General features: G+C 36.8%; 1 protein-coding gene across 5 annotated transcripts in view; it reads right to left on the bottom strand.

Annotated features, from left to right (window-relative positions):
- Positions 1-18,348, bottom strand: part of PRUNE2 (prune homolog 2 with BCH domain) — a 145,493-nt gene that overhangs the window by 86,962 nt on the left and 40,183 nt on the right. For all 5 annotated transcript variants that reach the window (XM_052777743.1, XM_052777746.1, XM_052777744.1 and 2 more), the window contains exons 5-6: positions 16,337-16,489; positions 13,657-13,751 (exon numbers count right to left, since the gene is read on the bottom strand). In XM_052777743.1, coding sequence (XP_052633703.1) covers positions 13,657-13,751; positions 16,337-16,489 — 248 coding nt within the window. The remainder of the gene's footprint in view (positions 1-13,656; positions 13,752-16,336; positions 16,490-18,348) is intronic.

The raw sequence follows: 18,348 nt of genomic DNA, 5'->3' as shown, positions 1-18,348 counted from the left end.
GCTGTAGACAATCCCTTTTCAAATCACCTACAGTATACATACACCCAGTAAAGATCCATTTGTCATTGCCCGACTGATCATCTTCCTGGATGTCACAGAGAAGGACTGTTTCTGCTCCCTGCTAGCTTGGACAAGACATAACCTTCTGATTTACCTATACATAAAACATGAGAAAAGGCTGGAATCAGAACCATAAAACCCCTCTGAATTTGATTAGGATCAGAAATGTACGTATTTTTTTCTTCAAAGTGTTTCAATCCATTAAATATATATAAAAAAGGTAACAAAATCAAATTCCATGTTACCACTGGGAAATGAATATTCCTTCATGCACACCAGCTGAGACTCAGCACAAGTATTTCACTTAAAAGAATTCCTAAATATGAGGAACTTTTAGCAGTATATGTCGAACAGTGTGTTCCTAAGACATTTAAGCATATTGTGGTTATCCATTTCCAGCTGCTTCTGTGGAGTCAAACTTTGCTTTTATGTTAACAGATAACATTATTATCACATTTTGTGAAGAACAGTAGCATCAAGCACAGATACATCACTGACTGTGCAGAACACACCATTTGAAAATATGCTTGGTTTTTGAGTCTTTAATAATGGATCAAAAATATAGCCAAATTCAATGCCACTTTAAATGTGTTCAGAATGTGAGTTCACAATGACTGAGCATACAGTACACAAAGGATTCCTCATCACTTAATTTACTGTAACCTCCCAACCATTTCCAGTTGACAGAAGACACTATAAATTAACATTTTTCTAAAATGGTTAAAGCAAAAAAATTCAGAGTCCAAAATAGTCACCAGTGGCACCTGTTTTCAGCTGGCTGTTATTCACAGAAATTTAAATGCACAAACAGGAATTAGTATAATGATTACTTTCATGGTTCTCACCACCCAGGCATCTTGAAAATCTCACTTTGGATTTTACTGCTACACTGATAGTACTAGAAGTCCACAGGAAGTGAGGCTGAGGTTTGACTTCTGAGTAAATATTGGTTTATACTACAAAACACAACTCCATTACCTCAGAAAATCTGTATAAGTGTAACTGACTGGAACACTGTAAACAATTAGGCTAATGATATACATGAAGGAAGAATTCATACTAGATGATAAAACAACCAATATTTTCTATTTATTCATCTGCAAGTATTTATAGATTAGTTCATGAAGAAGATCAACAAGATGCAGCACAAGCACACTAGAGGAGTATAGAATACCCAATAATAAGCAGAGAAACAAAACTGGTCATTCCAATTAACCCCTGTTCAAAAGACTGGACATGGGGAAATGAAACACAATTGCAAATACTAATATACAAGTTAAATACGCAACCTGTGGCTCTTACTGCCAACTTGTGGAGATCACGCTGAGACAAACATTTAGCAGGATCCAAAGAAAGAGTTCTGTATTTATTTGAACTAAATACCTGCAGATGTTGTAAATTAAGTATTTCCTCTTGAAGACATAGAAAAAATGTTGCCTAAAGGAAATTATATCATGATTGTTCAATGCAGGACTGTTGCACTTTCTTCTAAATCTGAATGATGCACAGTACTCGGTTATTCGGCTGAATCCTCAGGTCTGGAACAGGAATGTGCAGGTTTCTTGCTGGAATAGAAAGTATCCAGACAGAAAGGAAAGTATGTGCATTACCAAGGTCTATGGGATCTCCACAAGGCAGAGGGCAGGGCTCAAACCACGGCTTTTTTAAAGCATTTTCTTTTGTAGCTATTTTCTGTTTGTAATTACAATATCAAGTGTGTAACGGCAGCAATTTCTATTTTCAGAACAATGCATTTCTTTTGCTCAGATATGCCTGCTCCCAACTGTAAACCAGATTTTTTTTTTTTCTTTTTTTTTAAATAGCAATGCAAACCCTCCTGTGAAAAAAATCATTCCCTGAGCTGGAAGCACTGGTGAAGGAGTGCTCGCTTGGATTGCTGATACATGCTTAGTACTTTGTGTTGCTCTCCAGTGATTTTCCATGCAGGCACACTAAGCAGTGGGGTTGACCAAGTTCTAAAGAGTCCCTGAAGGATGGTTATGGCAGCAAAGTCCCTAGAGGAAGAAGGTAACCCACAGAGAGAAAGAAAGCACATATGCAACAGTAAGAGAAAGCCCCAGGAACTTGTGGGAGATGGAAGGTTTTCAAAATATCGATGTTGTGGATTTCCACGGTTGTGAATCTTGAGAAAAATCCATACCATTATTTATTTTATATCTCTTTCTTTGCCTGTTCCAAATACTAGCAGTGGACCAGAGCATCAACACATTCACTCAGTTGGTGATCCTCCTGTGGAGGCCCAGGGAAAAGCTAAAGCACCCCATGCCACAGCAAGAGCAGCAATGTTTTCACCAACTCCCTTCATGAAGAGAACACAGCCCTGGGGGGCCTGGCAGCATGCCAGATCAGAGCAGGGAAGGTATAATTTACACACTGCCATGCAAGCTCCAGCAAATCAGTCTCGTGCCAAGAAAAGCGCAGCATCTCAGTCTTCACGAACTCCCAGCAGAGTGGCAAATACATACATACTCAACTAAATGTCACAACTATATGGGCTGAACCCAAAAATGTTTAGTTCAGTTTAAAAAAATGGGGTGGGGGGACAATATTAATATTTTCATTGCCTTTTTTTTCTGTTCACTCACTGTGTGTTTACCATAAATTAGACCTGCTGAGAGTGTGATGCTGAGCAACCCATATGGCAAATACGCAACTGAGAGATGTGAAAGGAAAATAACTTTTTTGTTTCTGAATTATCTCCAGTCCCTTTATTTAGAAAGTCTTGTTTAATAGCAAATGCTAAGAAACAACCCTGCTAATGCTATTTATACAGAGAAGAAGAGATGACAAACTTTTTAGACCAAAACAATACATTTTCAGTAGAATATGATTCAGTACGTGATGAAATCTGACAAAAAACAGCACTTAACTCAATGCTCAGTTAAGATTTTTGGTTTTAAAACACAATTACAGGAGTTCTTGGTTGTACAATTGCCATTTATTCAAACTCATTCCCAAATCCTTCTTCAGCTAAGACAATCCACAGCTAGCGTAAGTCCACGGTGTTCTACCAACTGAAGAGCTGACCTAACAGTTCCCATTTTGGGTACAAAATTGATCTATTCCAACCTTCTTCCTTTCTAGTCTGTGACAAACACTCAGAGAACAAACCAGCATACACAGATGTCCAGCATCCATGAACCCCCCCCAAAAAAAAAAATCAAATTCTGGGTGTAGAATCCAGGCACAGATTGCTGACTATATCTCTCTGGCAGTCTTGCAGTGGGGGGAAAAAACAGAAGACTGGACCACAAGAAGATTCCCTGTGGACTCCGTTTACTCTTACCTTTCTGTTTCTGCAAGTCTACACCTTTTTTTTTTTTTTCCTCTGCCCCCCTCCCCGCCCCCTGGAGAGGAAGGAAGAAGGGAGAGTGATGTTTTATGAAAATTCATTGGAAATGTGACCAAGAAAAAGGCAAGAACAGCAAGACAGAAATGCTGAAATGCAGTGAGGTTACAAAATACCTAGTAGTGAGATTTGTCCTTCTATAAAAAGAACCAGAACTGGCAATAAATAGATACCATTTAATAGCTTTTGTTGGCAAAGGTAGAATCCAGGGTAGAAAAGATTACCTTCAACTGGTTTCATTGTTCATGCAAAGGAAGAAGAAAAATCATCTGGCAACGAAGATAGATAATTCTGCCAGGTTCTCTGATTTTACTACTAACTCTATAGTCCTGCTTGACCTGAGCCAAAGAACCAAGCAACCTGTATTCAGATTCATTATTGCTGTCTTACAGAACTGACTATAACATTCTCCCAAGTGTGAAAGGGTTGTATATATGCCTGAATTCCCCCTCTCTACAATGCAAATACTGTGATTTTTTCTTATTTGGCGAAGATAATCAGCTGCCATAGTTTTCATTTGGCATAAACTTAGTGGCCTCAATAAACTTTTTCCTGTTTTGTATCAGCTTAAGTGCTGTGTTTATCTCGTATTCAGAAGGAAAGGGGACTGTCAGAATCCTGGAAGACAGCCGCCTGATGTGCATGAGAAATTCTGATGCATTGAGAGCTACACGATCACAGCTGAAGAAACTACCCTGTTGTACCTTTTCTTACCTAAACAGTAAAGAGAAGTCTGTGGCCTTGTATAAAACCACAAGAATTATGCTAGCATGAGAAAGGAATATCTCTCCATAGCTAAGTTTTCAGTCAAAGCATGATTTTGTTATTAACCACAAATCACAAATATGGAGAAAGTTATGAAACTCATATTACCGAGATTTATTCTTCAGATAAAGTAATTAAAAAAAAAAAAAAGAAAAAAGAGAAATGCTAAAAACCTACCTAAGACCTTGAACACTTCCTACTGTCTTCATCATAATAAATAAATTCAATCTGAACTTAACAACTTTGGTTAAAGGTATTGTAATTATTTCAGAAATGGGGCAATTTCTGAACTAAAAATAATATATTAATACATAGAATTTAATAGAATTTCTTATGGAGAAAAATAATAAAAGTCTCTAGCCTCAAAGCAGTGCAAAATTACCTTGAAGGAATTTTCATTTGATACTTTATTTATCAAGTCTGTACAGAAAAGGAAAAAATGGTCAAAAACTAAGATGTTGCAATATTTGCAACATACACAAGAGTTCTGAATGTCAGGTTTTCTGGGGTCAAAGAGCCTGCAGGTTAGACTTAATCTGGATTCACTTAAATCCAAAAAATAAAACCTAAACAAGCAATCTAGCTATGGAGTTGCAGAAAAAAGGATATCTTTTGGTGAATAACATTCATGCAGCAGCTTTATGACAAAAAATGCATTTCATTAGAGAGGCACAGAAGCTGTAAATAATTCTGAATACAGAAGCAGTGATCTTTCTGAGAAAAACTTTATATGCCTCCTAGAAAGAGAGAAAGAAAAATTGCATTCTTTGGTAGAATTACAGCTAGTGTTCTTAGCTACTCTGAATTTGAGTACTTAAATAGGGGCTGAAGGGTTTCAACTTGAATAATTGTGTATTTTTTTGATCCCTGTATTATAAATGAAATATATTAAAATGTATATAAAATTGAATAAACCCTGAATTTTTCAGCAGACAAACCACTTGACTTCAAGTAACCCTGAGAATGTACCCAGTTACACAGAGTCAAAAAGAGGATCTTCCCTGTCATCATCTAACCGGAGAACATAAATGCTGAAAAATCTTACAGAGCACTTGATTTGACTAATTCAAAATTCCAAAATGTTCCTACATCTTAAAATAACTGATAGCTTCAGAACTAGGCACCTGATATGCAGCAGAAGGTATAAAATTCAACGGTTATGCTAAAAACACAGGCTATTTTAACGTTTACTTGGTGGTAAGCATTCACTTACATTGCAGTTCAGAAGGCATTTTAGGCACACGCTTTGCCAAACAAATGAACAAAAAGAGTATTTCAAGACACAGCAGACATATTTTGTTGGTGTTCTGCATCAAAATATCACTATTCTAAATAAATATTGCGTGATTTTAAATGGGGGTGGATATTTATTTCAAAACGAAAAACACAAAAGCAATCACCAAGACAGACATTTGCTCAGAAATGCCCTGTATCTCAAATGCCCTGTATCTCTCTGTCACTTCCTGCAGGCAGAATTGCTGTCCTCTGTAGTAATGCAACACTAACCCTACCAAACCCCAAAGAAGTTCTTTTACTTATGGCTGGAATTATATTGTAATTCTGGATCAACAGTTTAATGTTCTAATTAAGTTGTTTCCCACACGATAGCAAAGAAAAAAACATAAACTAAACAGCAGAAAATAAAATTTAACTTTTCTGCAATATTTATATTGTTGTTATCCCTAACTATTATCAGTTCCTATATTCTCATGCATTATGGCCAGATCTTAAAATATTAAATGTCCAAGTTAGGTGTTACATTGAAATTTTTTTAAAAGTGTATTGTATTTCACAGAAAAAACTCTTTTTATGCTGAACGTTTCTCAAAACAGCACCTCCCGCTGTCAATGTCTATGCCCCATGAGCAGCTGAGCTGAGATGCTACTGACAAGAACTAGGAGAGTACACAAATGATAAATTAGTCAGCTTTGTAGAAGTCAGGAATGCAGTCCAATAATGATACTGTAGATGATAGCATCTTATTTAGCTGAGAGATAGTGTATATTATACAGCTGTATTTCATAAAGAAAATATCTTAATTTAACACATTTCGTAAGTGATACAAAAGAAAATACAGTCTATTTTCTTGAACAATGTACTTGTAAACACAAGCACATTTTTATTGTGATGTTAGTAGATTAATATAATGTCTATGCTTATTCCTTTAATAATTCACATAGTTATTTTACTTTGTTTATTAACTTTTGAACCAAGATTGAACAAAACCAGTAAAGGCAAAATCATAAACAATAGCATGGGCTAAATTTATAATTTGTGTCACATCTGGTCTAACAGATGAAGTCTATCCAATTTCTTCAGACACCAAAATAAACTGAAATCCTACATACATACCATTGCAGACCTGATATCACTGTATACCTTGTGCATTCTCAAAGAGATACTGCAAGTACCAAATCTCTGATGCTTCTGGTTTACTATGAGTTATGACAGCAGTATAGAATAAAATAATCAAATACACCTTGCAAAAATGACAGTTGAATAAATAATTGTTTAATGATTTAAGCACAGGAATTGGACTGATTGATAAATATAATGGTCTTTGCCAGTTTTACAAGTTTACATTTTTCTTACATCACAAGGGACCATAATGAACACCTTGCCTGACATCTTACATGACTTCATGCAGAAACATCTCACTGCATAGGGGAACTTTAGCTCATATGACCCTCACATCTTCTGGAAGGGATCTGGTCTTTATTTTAAAACTATAAACTATCCTGATAATCACTGTAATCAGAGAATTCAGCAGGTCTGCCTCAGCTCTCCACATCTTGGATTGTACTCACTACAACTGGGGTACTTCGGCTGACCTAGGCACCAACAGAATAGCTACCGTCCCCCAGAACACGACAGTCTGACATTTAAACATGAGTACAGTATTTACATTAATGCATGTTTGGCTGCATTACTCAGTCCTATAACGTGATGACTTGGCCCTCCTAATACTTCTAAAAAAGCAAATGAAAGTATGTTCGAGCTTTGTGTACTATGTATGTTATACTTTTTCCTACAGGCAGATCTCACACACTGCCATTTTAAGACCTTAATTAAGGTTGATTTATTTACAAATGGTATGTTTTCAACTCTCAGAAATGATGTATTTAATGTTTCATTTTTAAACACAATTAAAAAATAATATATAAATATATACATACTGCAAATGTAATACAGATAACAAATTCATTTAAGCCCATTTATGCACATTAGTGACACACCATGTGGCAGAAAGACTAGGACTACAAGAAGACCCCTTGGCGATTTATTTTATATTAAATCCCTAATGGCCTCTTCTCATCTTTGCAAAAATATGCACAAAAGTCCAGACTATGCAGCCATTGAAATGAATGGTTATTTATTTGCTAAACGAGAACCCTATGTTTAATGTTCCTTAGACATAAGGTAGTCTGCAAAAGTCGCATTCCTACAGCTCCATACATCATTTATTTTACATACCCTAACTTCTCACAACAGGCATCAGAAAAATACTTGTAACAGCATTGCTATTGTAAGTTACTGAGAATTTTGTTTCCAATTCCATTACGGGAAGATTAAATGTTAACATATTTACTTGGGGTTTTGTTCTTGTTTTGTTTTTAGCATTAAAAACAAATTCATGGACCAATCTGATGCCATTTAAAATATGTTTATATTTATACTGCAAGAAAAAAGTTCCCAACTAGAAAACTATGGTCCAATCATTACAGACAGACAACAAAAGTTCAAACCTTCAAACTTGTTGTAATATCACTTAACTGTGTGCAATAGTCTACCTAGCACTTGTTTGACATGATCCAGCTGAGACAGAGATTCTTGATTTCCTTTACAGACGTATTAAAAGCATTACTTTTCAAAATACGCAAATAAAATTGTCCAAATTAGTAACATAGTTGCATGCCATACTACCACTATAAAACAGCCTGAAAATTAAACCATCTCTCTGAGATCAGACTATTTATTCATTAGGAAGCAGATCCACTGTGTGCCCACACATTGCTGAATCTTCTGTTACTGTTGCTGGAACAGCCACTGTGAGTTTCTCTGAGACACAGAGCCACAAAGAGGAAAGCTGTTGCAAGAGCCAGAACTTTCCCTTGGTACCATCCTCAACTCATTTGGACTACTAGATTCTACCTAAGGACAGTCAAGCCTGCATGAACTTGCAGGTCACTTTCTTGGGGCAACAACACTGGTGACAGCAGCCCCCACTGAGGCTCTGACATTTTCTCTTGGTTGGTACCCCCATAGGGGTGGCTCCAACCTTACAATAATAAAAGCTTACACAACCTCAACAACCTGCAAATTGCCTTTATGAACTATTCAGATACCATGGCCAGAAACATGAACAAGAACCTCAGCAGATCAGTCAGCCTTCAGAACACACATATTCCCTTGTCTGTAACAGTCAATAGCAGACAATCGTAGACTATTTGCCTTGTTTTCAACTGACTACCCTGCTTCTCCCTGGAAAAACTTCATTTTCTGTCTTCCTAAGTTACTGTAAGTTCTGTCAGCAGTTAGAATAGATTCTCATGAATCAAAAGATTAAGGATTTAGTCCAACAAACATGTTACTAAGTTATAATACCATGAGCCATTTCAACTAAACTGAACACTCATGAAAACTGGATTGTTCTGGTGCACTAGACTTAAGAAAGCAGAGAATAGAGTTCAATTTACAAAGGCAGTATTCCTTTCTCAGGAAAAAAATTACTTTCACAGAAAGTCACATTGAGAAGATATTTCTCATTTCCAAGAGAATTCCAGCAGGGAACAAGCAAAATATACTCTCAGGGTATAACATAATGTAACAGAAATTAACTGTAATGCATGCACTGAATTTTGCTACAATATCCTATGAGTAATCATTATTATGACTTGGGGAAACTTTCCGGCAAAGGCAATAAAAATAACTGTGATCTGGGCGCTGTCGCTCTTCTTTTGTTACTTTCTTGAAAAATGCTGCTATGCATGTGAAATCCAAGTAGCATACGCTCTGGCAGCCAGTCACTGGAGACACAGGCCTGATTTCAGCTTACAGCTTTAATGCCACCTAAATCCAGAAAGCCCAGATCCAAAGGTAGTTATCTCAAGAAATACAAAGCTGCATATAGACTTTTATAGAAACCTAAACACATCCACACGAAATGCCTTCCCTGCCTTTATCACTAATGACAACACTGTCTATTCCTTTAATACCTGAAAGATTCACTTTTATCAAGACACTCTGTCGTGGTTTAACCCCAGTCGGTAACTAAGCACCACGCAGCTGCTCACTCACTGCCCGCCCCCCCCCCCCCAGTGAGATAAGGAGGAGAATCAGGGAAAAAAAATAAAGAAGTAAAACTCGTGGATTGAGATAAGAACAGTTTAATAGAACAGAAAGGAAGAAACTAATAACAACAACAATAAAACGACAGTAACAATGATAAAAGGAATTAAATATACTAAACAAGTGATGCACAATGCAGTTGCTCACCACTCGCCAAACGATGCCCCGTTAGTTCCCAAGTGGTGATTCACTACAGCCCCACTCCTCCCAGTTTATATACTGGGCATGACATCACATGGTATGCAATACCCCTTTGGCCAGTTTGGGTCAGCTGTCCTGGCTGTGTCCCCTCACAACTTCTTGTGCCCCTCCAGCTTTCTCGCTGGCTGGGCATGAGACACTGAAAAATCCTTGACTTAGTCTAAACACTACTTAGCAACAACTGAAAACATCAGTGTGTTGTCAACATTCTTCTCATACTGAATCCAAAACATAACGCTGTACCAGCTACTAGGAAGACAATTAAGCCTCTCCCAGCTGAAACCAGGACACACTTAAAAATCAGCTGACAACTAGTAAGCCAACAGACAATGGATGTAAATCACACACTGTTGATTGAAATCAGTATGTACATACAAATAAAGCGCTGAGATCAATCACACTACTACTTTTGCATTCTTGTCTTTCTGCATGAGAAACTGGAGAGCAGAAGCATAGCTGCATGTGTCCTACATGTCTGAGTACTGCTATGCAACAGTACTAGAACTAATTATGAGTATTAACTTAAAATTGATGACTTATTAGTTACCATCATTTCTCTCCTTATAAAGTACAGAACTTAGAAAACATTCCCACAGATACTAGGAAACTGTAGCAATACTAATAAAAATAGGGTTTATAGCAACATATCTAACACAAGCTTCAATTAATTTAAATACACTGCACATTTATGAAATTAATATCCTCATTTACAGAGGGGAAACTGAGGAAAAAAATTATTTATTTAGCATAGGAAATCAGCAGTAGAGAAGGGAAAGGAACATAGCTCCAGGTCAAGACTTTGCTGAAAAGAGCATCCACCCTCTCAAGAATAGAGAATTTTTTCTGAATCTACGTTCAATAAAGATCTGTAAAACTTACCATAAAATGAGAAATAAGAAAAGCTTAGAATCATTTGAGTATGTGCTACTGAGGTGTGACATTTATTAGAATATCAGACTTAAGTGATCTCCGTCTTTACTATCGAGAAACTCTAACTGAAATCAGAGCTTCAGTGTAGGGCTGCAACACTTTCACTCTTCATGATACATATACAACACAGCAGGGGATGCATGCTTGTGAACAGCTTACTCTACCCAAGTATAATCGTATAATCATCATCTTTGTTCTTAGCAGTATCACCTACATGGTAGACCATTGAACCAAAGCAAATAATCATGCCTATAGAAAGCACTTTAATGAAAGATACTTTTATATACCTACTGATTTAAAAAAAAAAAAAAAAACAAAAAAAAAACCCAAACCTTGTGAGATTTCTGAAGAAGCAAACACATTAGCGATTCAACACCTGCAACAAAGCCAAGCCTGTTCTTCATGTTCCCTTAATGTTTAGTCAGGTAACTTCTGTAGAGCACTTTGAGGACAAGTGACCATTATTATTGCTGAAAAAATTCTGAAGTCATTGAAGTTTGTGTATTCTGAGTTCATAACAGAATTCTAAACTGAATAGACAGACAGGTCTGGACAGTTTTGTCTATAATTCCCTTCTATGTATTATGTTTCTGATACTGAGTGAAGTAATAAGTGCAGAATGTTTTTACAAGCCATCTGCTTTACCATCATGCAGACCATATCATCCCTGGCTCTAATAAGAGCAAGTAAGAAAGGTCTTGTGCTGGTCAAGCACTGTAAATCAGGGAGTTCAGAAAATGTTTGAACAAAGGGCAGTAATGCAGCAAATGCAAAACTGACCTCCATCCCAGCTGTGAAATTAAGAGTCCTTTTAGTACAAAGTGTGACTTTGTAAAACATTATAACTAGAAAAAAAAGCAGCTGCACCCCTGAAAAATTAGCTCTTTCTGAAGCAAACTATTCACAGAAGAACAACAGAGAGCAGAAAGTAAAGAGATACACTTCTAACTTCCAGAAAAACACCATCAAAAATGCTAGTAATAAAATTACTTAACAGATTGGGATTAAAAACCACCTAACATCAGTAAAACACTGATCAGTTTGTTCTTTTTACATGCAAATGAATCTCCTTTTTCTTCCATGATGACCACTAGATACGCCCTAACAAAAACAATTATGAAACATTTATTGCTTGACCACCAGACTTGACACTCCTTGAACAAAGGATGTCAGCACAAAATGTTACACAATCACTGAAAAAAGTTTGAAAATTTGCCTGCTTTTAGGACTATGAAAACCTACTGTTGACAAATTCAATTTGTGAGTTGTGGCCAAAAGGAAGACAAGTTTTAGGTTATGATTTATTTTGAGTATGTAGAGTAGTAAAGATGAGTTCACCTACATTTAGCTGGAGCTTAGATCTGTGGAGTGCAAGGCCTGCATTCTATGCAGTCTATTAAACAAGATTAAAAAGAAAATAAATAAAAAGAAAATGTAATGCTAGAGCTAGCTCCTAATTACTAGCCCTATGTGTCTGGAACTGACAGAATAAGAGAGTAAGATTTAAAACAAAAGAACAGGAAGATTTTATAAATAATTTTTAAAAATCCCATTTCCTCTTTTGGGGATTTATCTTGCAATACTCTTCCCCCATCCCCCTTCCTCCCAACCTTGGCATAATTTTCAGGAGAAAAATTATGGTTCATAAAGCAGTGCAGGTTTGGTGGCTGGTAAAGATTGCCTGACACTGAGAAACTAACCAAGAAACTAACAGATTTTGCTTCATTTCTTGAAGCTTTGCTAGCCAATTTGCTTTGTATATTTTAGTATGCAAACGGAAATATATGGATAATTATTAGCTGGATCACACCACAAACTTCTTCAACCACAGAAGCACCTTATTTTTTGTAAAATGCATCACAAAAGACGTGTTGTAAGAAATCTCATAGGATATACACAGGGAAGAACTATTCAAGTGATTTTAAGTGATTTTTTTTTAGTACCATTTGAAGTAAACTAAAGTTTTGATTAAAGTAAAACGTAAAAGTAGAAGATGACAACTTCTTTTGCATGTCAAATACTTTTGTATGGGTGACCTTCAGGCAAACATTGAGACTGTAAATTGCAAATATATACTACATAAAAGTCTCTCTTTGTTGTTGAGATTTTCTTCAATCTAGTTAGTTTTATTATTAATCAGTACACCAGTATGTAAACTTCCATCAGAAGTAATAGTGCCATGTCATACTTGTTCAATGATCTAAACATTAATATTTTTAATTAATTTTTTTACATATTGGCCAGAAACATTTATATCTAGTTCAGGTCATGGTAAATAATTATTGATATCCATAACACAAATAATCTTGAAATAATGATACAAAACATACTACACAAGAGTTTTCCCTAAGCAATTACAAAATGTTTGGGACTGGTCAAGAACGAAAACCCAAGCAGCCACTTTCAGGCTGTCTCAGGGATACTCAAAAACACAAATCTGTAGTTTTGATCCAAAAGATCAAAATTCTAGGAACTTCTGCCCCATTGAGGTCCTTTTGTTTCTACCAACATTTTCATTCAGGCAATGTGGCAATGGACACACTTCATTACACAGTTTCAAGATAGGTTTATAGAAGGCATAAAAGAATATCCCCTCCTCTCAAAAAGCTGAGAGAGTGTTAGACTGGCTTTATAAATTGTATGCTATACTGTAAGTGAAAGGTAGGACAAAGTCCTAGTTAGCACCTACCTACTAAAGTACGCCAGAAAGCTCACACCTTCAATTCACCCAAAGGCTGCAATTTGCTGATGCCATTGTTTTAACACACCATGGTACAGACTAACAGGAAGGAATGATCAGATGCATAATAACGTAAAACAGACTACAAACAGCTACTGCTTCTCCCAAAGTTAATTAAATCACTGAGAATTCTGCTCATGTATAATCTTGAGAAAATAACTGGCTCAAAATCTTTGTTAAAGAACTGTCTCTGTATGCAATAGGGCTGCTTACCAACTATGCTGTTTTCGTTTCCTCTTACCTCTAGTGTCATGTACACAGTACTAATTGCTACTTTGATTTCTCCATCTGAAATCTCCTTGAGATCCTTCAGCATAACCTCCTCAATACTTACACCTGTTTGAGAAGAGAAAGGAATTTCAATACATACAAGTGTCTACAGCTGACGAGATGCAGCAACATAAAAACACAGCTTAGATCTTAATGTTGAGCCTTTTGTATTTTAGACCATTCTATGAGAAAATTAAAACCAACATTAATATTTCAATGCTTAATGTTTCTAGAGGGATTTTTTTAAGCAAGGAAGAGATTTAAGGCCAGGGGCTGAGGGGAAGCAAAGGATGAAGAATTAAGTCTCCTGCAATGAAGTTGTGTGAACACTCACATTTTTTAAGCTAACTGAATTCCAGTTGACGATAAATGTATAGATAGACCATTCCTATGGTCTAATACGAAATCACTAATACGAAACACTTCTGGAATGAGTAATATATTGAAAAGCACATGTGGAATACTATGGTATTTATAAAATACTCAGAAGCAAAGCACTTAAGATATTCTGTAAACACAAAGTCATTCAACCTTTCTGACCTTCCTCACAAACTGATACCAACACCAATGGGTTTTCTTATGTACATCAGATGGTGAATGAACCAACTAGATACTTATGTACCATAGAAACAGAAGTCCATATTATCATCAGAAGCAACAGTGTAGAATTGGAATTGCTTCACATTGCAATCAGACATGTTGATATGTTTAAGTACAATGTATTGAAAATCTGTGTGACTAAGTTTCTCTAATGGGAGATGTCTGTCTAAAATGCTGTAAAGATTCTCAAATATGTACCATGTATAGGAACATGGCCATATCACACAATCAAATTACAGACATGATAGCCAAATGTCTATATAAAAAAGCAGCAAGCCACTTACTTCAGTGTAGGGTGGCAATTAAAATGTCCACAGACTTTTAAAGCTTAGCAGTGTAACATCCAAAATGTGTTTGCATGACTGATTTTTAAGAGGGAGCCAAATACCGACTTAAGCCAGAGAAATGAATCCTCTCATTACTGTTCCTGTATAGAGTCCAGCTACTGCATTCAATCTAATGACAAGATGAATTGGCTAATGTTCACATATTTATTATATTTATGCATCTGTTCTTTTAAAAATATTTATAGGTAACCGGTAGACTTTCTGGTGGGCTACAGCCCACTGTGCCTCAAATAACAAATGAATTCATGAAATCAGGCCAATAAATTATTATTTCAGCATGAAACTGAGAACTTTTTTGCTGAATTGTCCTAATACTGCCTGAAATAACAGGTATATAGGGTAAAATATTCACCAGAGGTTAGTGCTTTCAAAGGGCTCCAGAAACTCAACAGCACGTTACTAATACAAATGCCACATGAATATATGCAGTGTTAAGTATGTACCTTCTAATACACAGCAAACAGCAGCTATGAGACAAAAAAAAAAAAGAGTGCATGACATTGCCCTCCTCATGTGGCACATAAAAATTATTGATAACCAATGCCATGCAGACTGAATCCATTGTATCTACTTGTCCCAATTTTGCATAGGATATCAGGGTAAACTTCATGGGCCAAGTCTATGACAAACATTACTAAACCATCTTCCCAGGCAACTCGCAGAACTAAGAACTGAGCTCCATAAAAGCCACTTTCACTGGGTCTCTCCAATCCAGGCTGCATTCAGTTAATTTCTGAACTATGATTCCTTGACTAATGTCTGGAGGAACTTCAGGGAACTATGTGGAGATATATAGCCCTGAACTAATTTAGCTTGCGACCTCACTGAAAGAGCAAGCAAAGGAAGCAGCACCTCAAATTCTGTTCTTAACCACCAGCTAGGGCAGCCATCTCAGGCTGACTGTCTGAATTCAGATGAGAGAATTCTGTGGATGGGCAGAAAATGGTAAAAAAAAGACTGAGTCTGCGCAGACTCCGTGCATACACGATATATCTAACAAAGAAATATCTCAGTAAGTCAGTGCTCACTCTTTGGTAACAACTTGGTAGCCAATGCCATTTAACAAAGAGTCAAAAATGTGAGAGTTGTAACAATTTTCTTCAGGCTTTCAGAGCATCCCTTCAAAAGCCTGCTACCAAATTTTGGGTTCAAACATTGGCACTTTTGAGGACTGAAAAAATAACATTGTATTCAGCTATTTCTAGCAGAAGAAAATGAAAGAATTGCAATTTTCCCACTGCTTCCTTAATCTTAGTCTGAAGTCAAATTCACTTCACCTGTACACAGACCTCAATAAACCTGGGAAGGGTCAGAAGATAAAACCCACTCCCACACCATGTGGGCAATTGCAGCATAATTTCTGCATATGGGCTGACACATTGATTATGCCCCTATACTTCATCAACACAAATTCTCAACTAGCATACACTTGTAAAAGCAATACATGAAATAAATCCATGTTTACTTTATCTGTAAAAGCAATACAAGATTATTTAAAAGTTCAGTAGTTCCTCAACAGAAATCTCAATTCCATGATTCAGAATGTAAGCTGCTTAACTTAAAATTAAATATAATACATGTAACTGTCAATGAAGATAGCATGCTGCAACTTATTTTCACCACACACAACGAGCCAACATATTCTGATACAGTTACATAACTAAATTTATAAAAGGTCTGAAAAATGGAAGCAAGTTGCACTACCTTGTGGGTTAAACTGAGTCTCCTGGAGAACAGAGATAATCTCCTCTCGTGGGGGAAGATCTGGAAACTTTTGCTCTAGGATTGACAGGACTTTTTCCTGCTGCTCTGTAATTCTGTCAGCCTCCAAAGACAAGCACTTGAAGAGAATGCTTCCTGAAACATTGAAACACAAAAATCAATGCCTCCTGTGAACAGCAAAGAGGTACTACAGAAACAAGAATGTTTACTGTACCGCCATCCAAGCCCTTTCCTTCTTGGAGGTTGTTTCCACTGACAAGTTCACTGAATTAGATATTGAATGCTTTTCACACAGAAACATCCTCCTAACACAAAGGCAGTTTCTAAAATCTGAGCTGGGTGGCTTGTCAGTGCCTATGCTACAGCTAACCGGCTGGTCCCAGTGCTGCTACAGTGCGCAGCATGCTTCTATATGTCTAACACAGCTCTGTGGCACGGCCACTAGCGAGCAGTGGGACACCAGGGCTTGTTCCTCTCTCTAAGCATTAGACCAAACGTTGGTATGCTTGGAAACAGTAAATCCACATTGGCAACCCTCCTTCTACAGATGTGTTAATGAACTGCTACGATGGACCTAAGGAAGAAATTCTTTACATTGGGGGTGGTGAGACACTGGAACAGGTTCCCCAGAGAAGCTGTGGATGCCCCATCCCTGGAGTGTTGAAGGTCAGGCTGGACAGGGCTTTGAGCAACCTGATCTAGTGAAAGATGTCCTTGCATGTGGCAGGGGGGTTGGACAAGATGATCTTAAAGTCATTGGTCATTTTGGTGTAACTGACTCCAGTCAATTCCTCATCAATGAACATACCAAAAAAGCACAGCATATTCAGCGAAACAAAATGATGCATTCAATTTTAAAATTTAAGAGAAACATAATCCCATAAATAACTTCACCATAATTGGTATGGTCTTACAGTACAGAGGTGAGTTTGATGTCTTTTCAGTCAACTATGTGCTGCATATATTCCATCCTGGATGGAACATTCCTGGTGGTTCAACGTTTAAAGTCACCCTTTCATTCCCTGGAGACTGGGATCCCATTTATTAATATACCCAAAGATAGCCTTGGCTTCCAATTATTCACACTAAATTAAGGATAATACTATACTTCAGCATTGAAATTATTTATTACTGTACTGTGCACAGGGATTTCAAACAATTGTATGACTGCATTGCATCATGCCAGGTCAACGAGCAAATCAGTACAATAGTATACTGAAGCCAAAATGTTTAGGCTTTAGCACAGAGCCAAGAGAGAAAAAGAAAAACTTGGACACAGCCATTCTCAATCTCACTAGACTGACTAGGACCCAAACACCTAGTATGTATCCATTTTTCTCCTACACCGTCATCACATAAAATAACAAAAAGCCTTTCTTCAACATTCATGAAGCACTGGCAACACAAAACAATTTTGCTGTGCGAAGTACACACCTCTTTATTAGACAAATCCTATGTGGATTAAATAATAAGTAATGCTTAACAAGCCAAAAGCTGTTCCCCATCCAATATTAATTTCTGGAAATTCACATATGTTAAATTCCATTCTGTGTTTCTGTTACAGATATTGTCACTGCCAATATTATTTTAAGTCTCAGCATCCTTTTCTTTATGTCAGTCTTACCATCACTTTAAGACAATGCTCCTACCCTATCTGATAATATCAAAAATATTAAAGAAATACAGACCGCGTGAAAATCATGTATACTGACCCAGACTGACATTTGTAGATTTAGGTACACAAAACATGGCTCTACAGCAAGCAGATTTCAGATGTCTACAGGTAAATAACTGACATATAAAGCACCCAAGATATCTATCTATCTATCTATCCAGATATATTAGCAAGGCCTATTTTTCAATCCCTTTTATGTGAAGCAAGTTTCTCAATCAGTAGCCTCCAGGATAATTTATCTAACAATATCCTTTCGTAGTTCCCACCTCTAACCAGGTAACAGTGCCTGTGCTACACATTCTTGTCCATACCTTGGGAA

The sequence above is a fragment of the Harpia harpyja genome, chromosome Z (genome assembly GCF_026419915.1).
Source record: "Harpia harpyja isolate bHarHar1 chromosome Z, bHarHar1 primary haplotype, whole genome shotgun sequence".
NCBI classification, from domain to species: domain Eukaryota; kingdom Metazoa; phylum Chordata; class Aves; order Accipitriformes; family Accipitridae; genus Harpia; species Harpia harpyja.
This window is presented reverse-complemented; position numbering and strand designations above follow the sequence as displayed.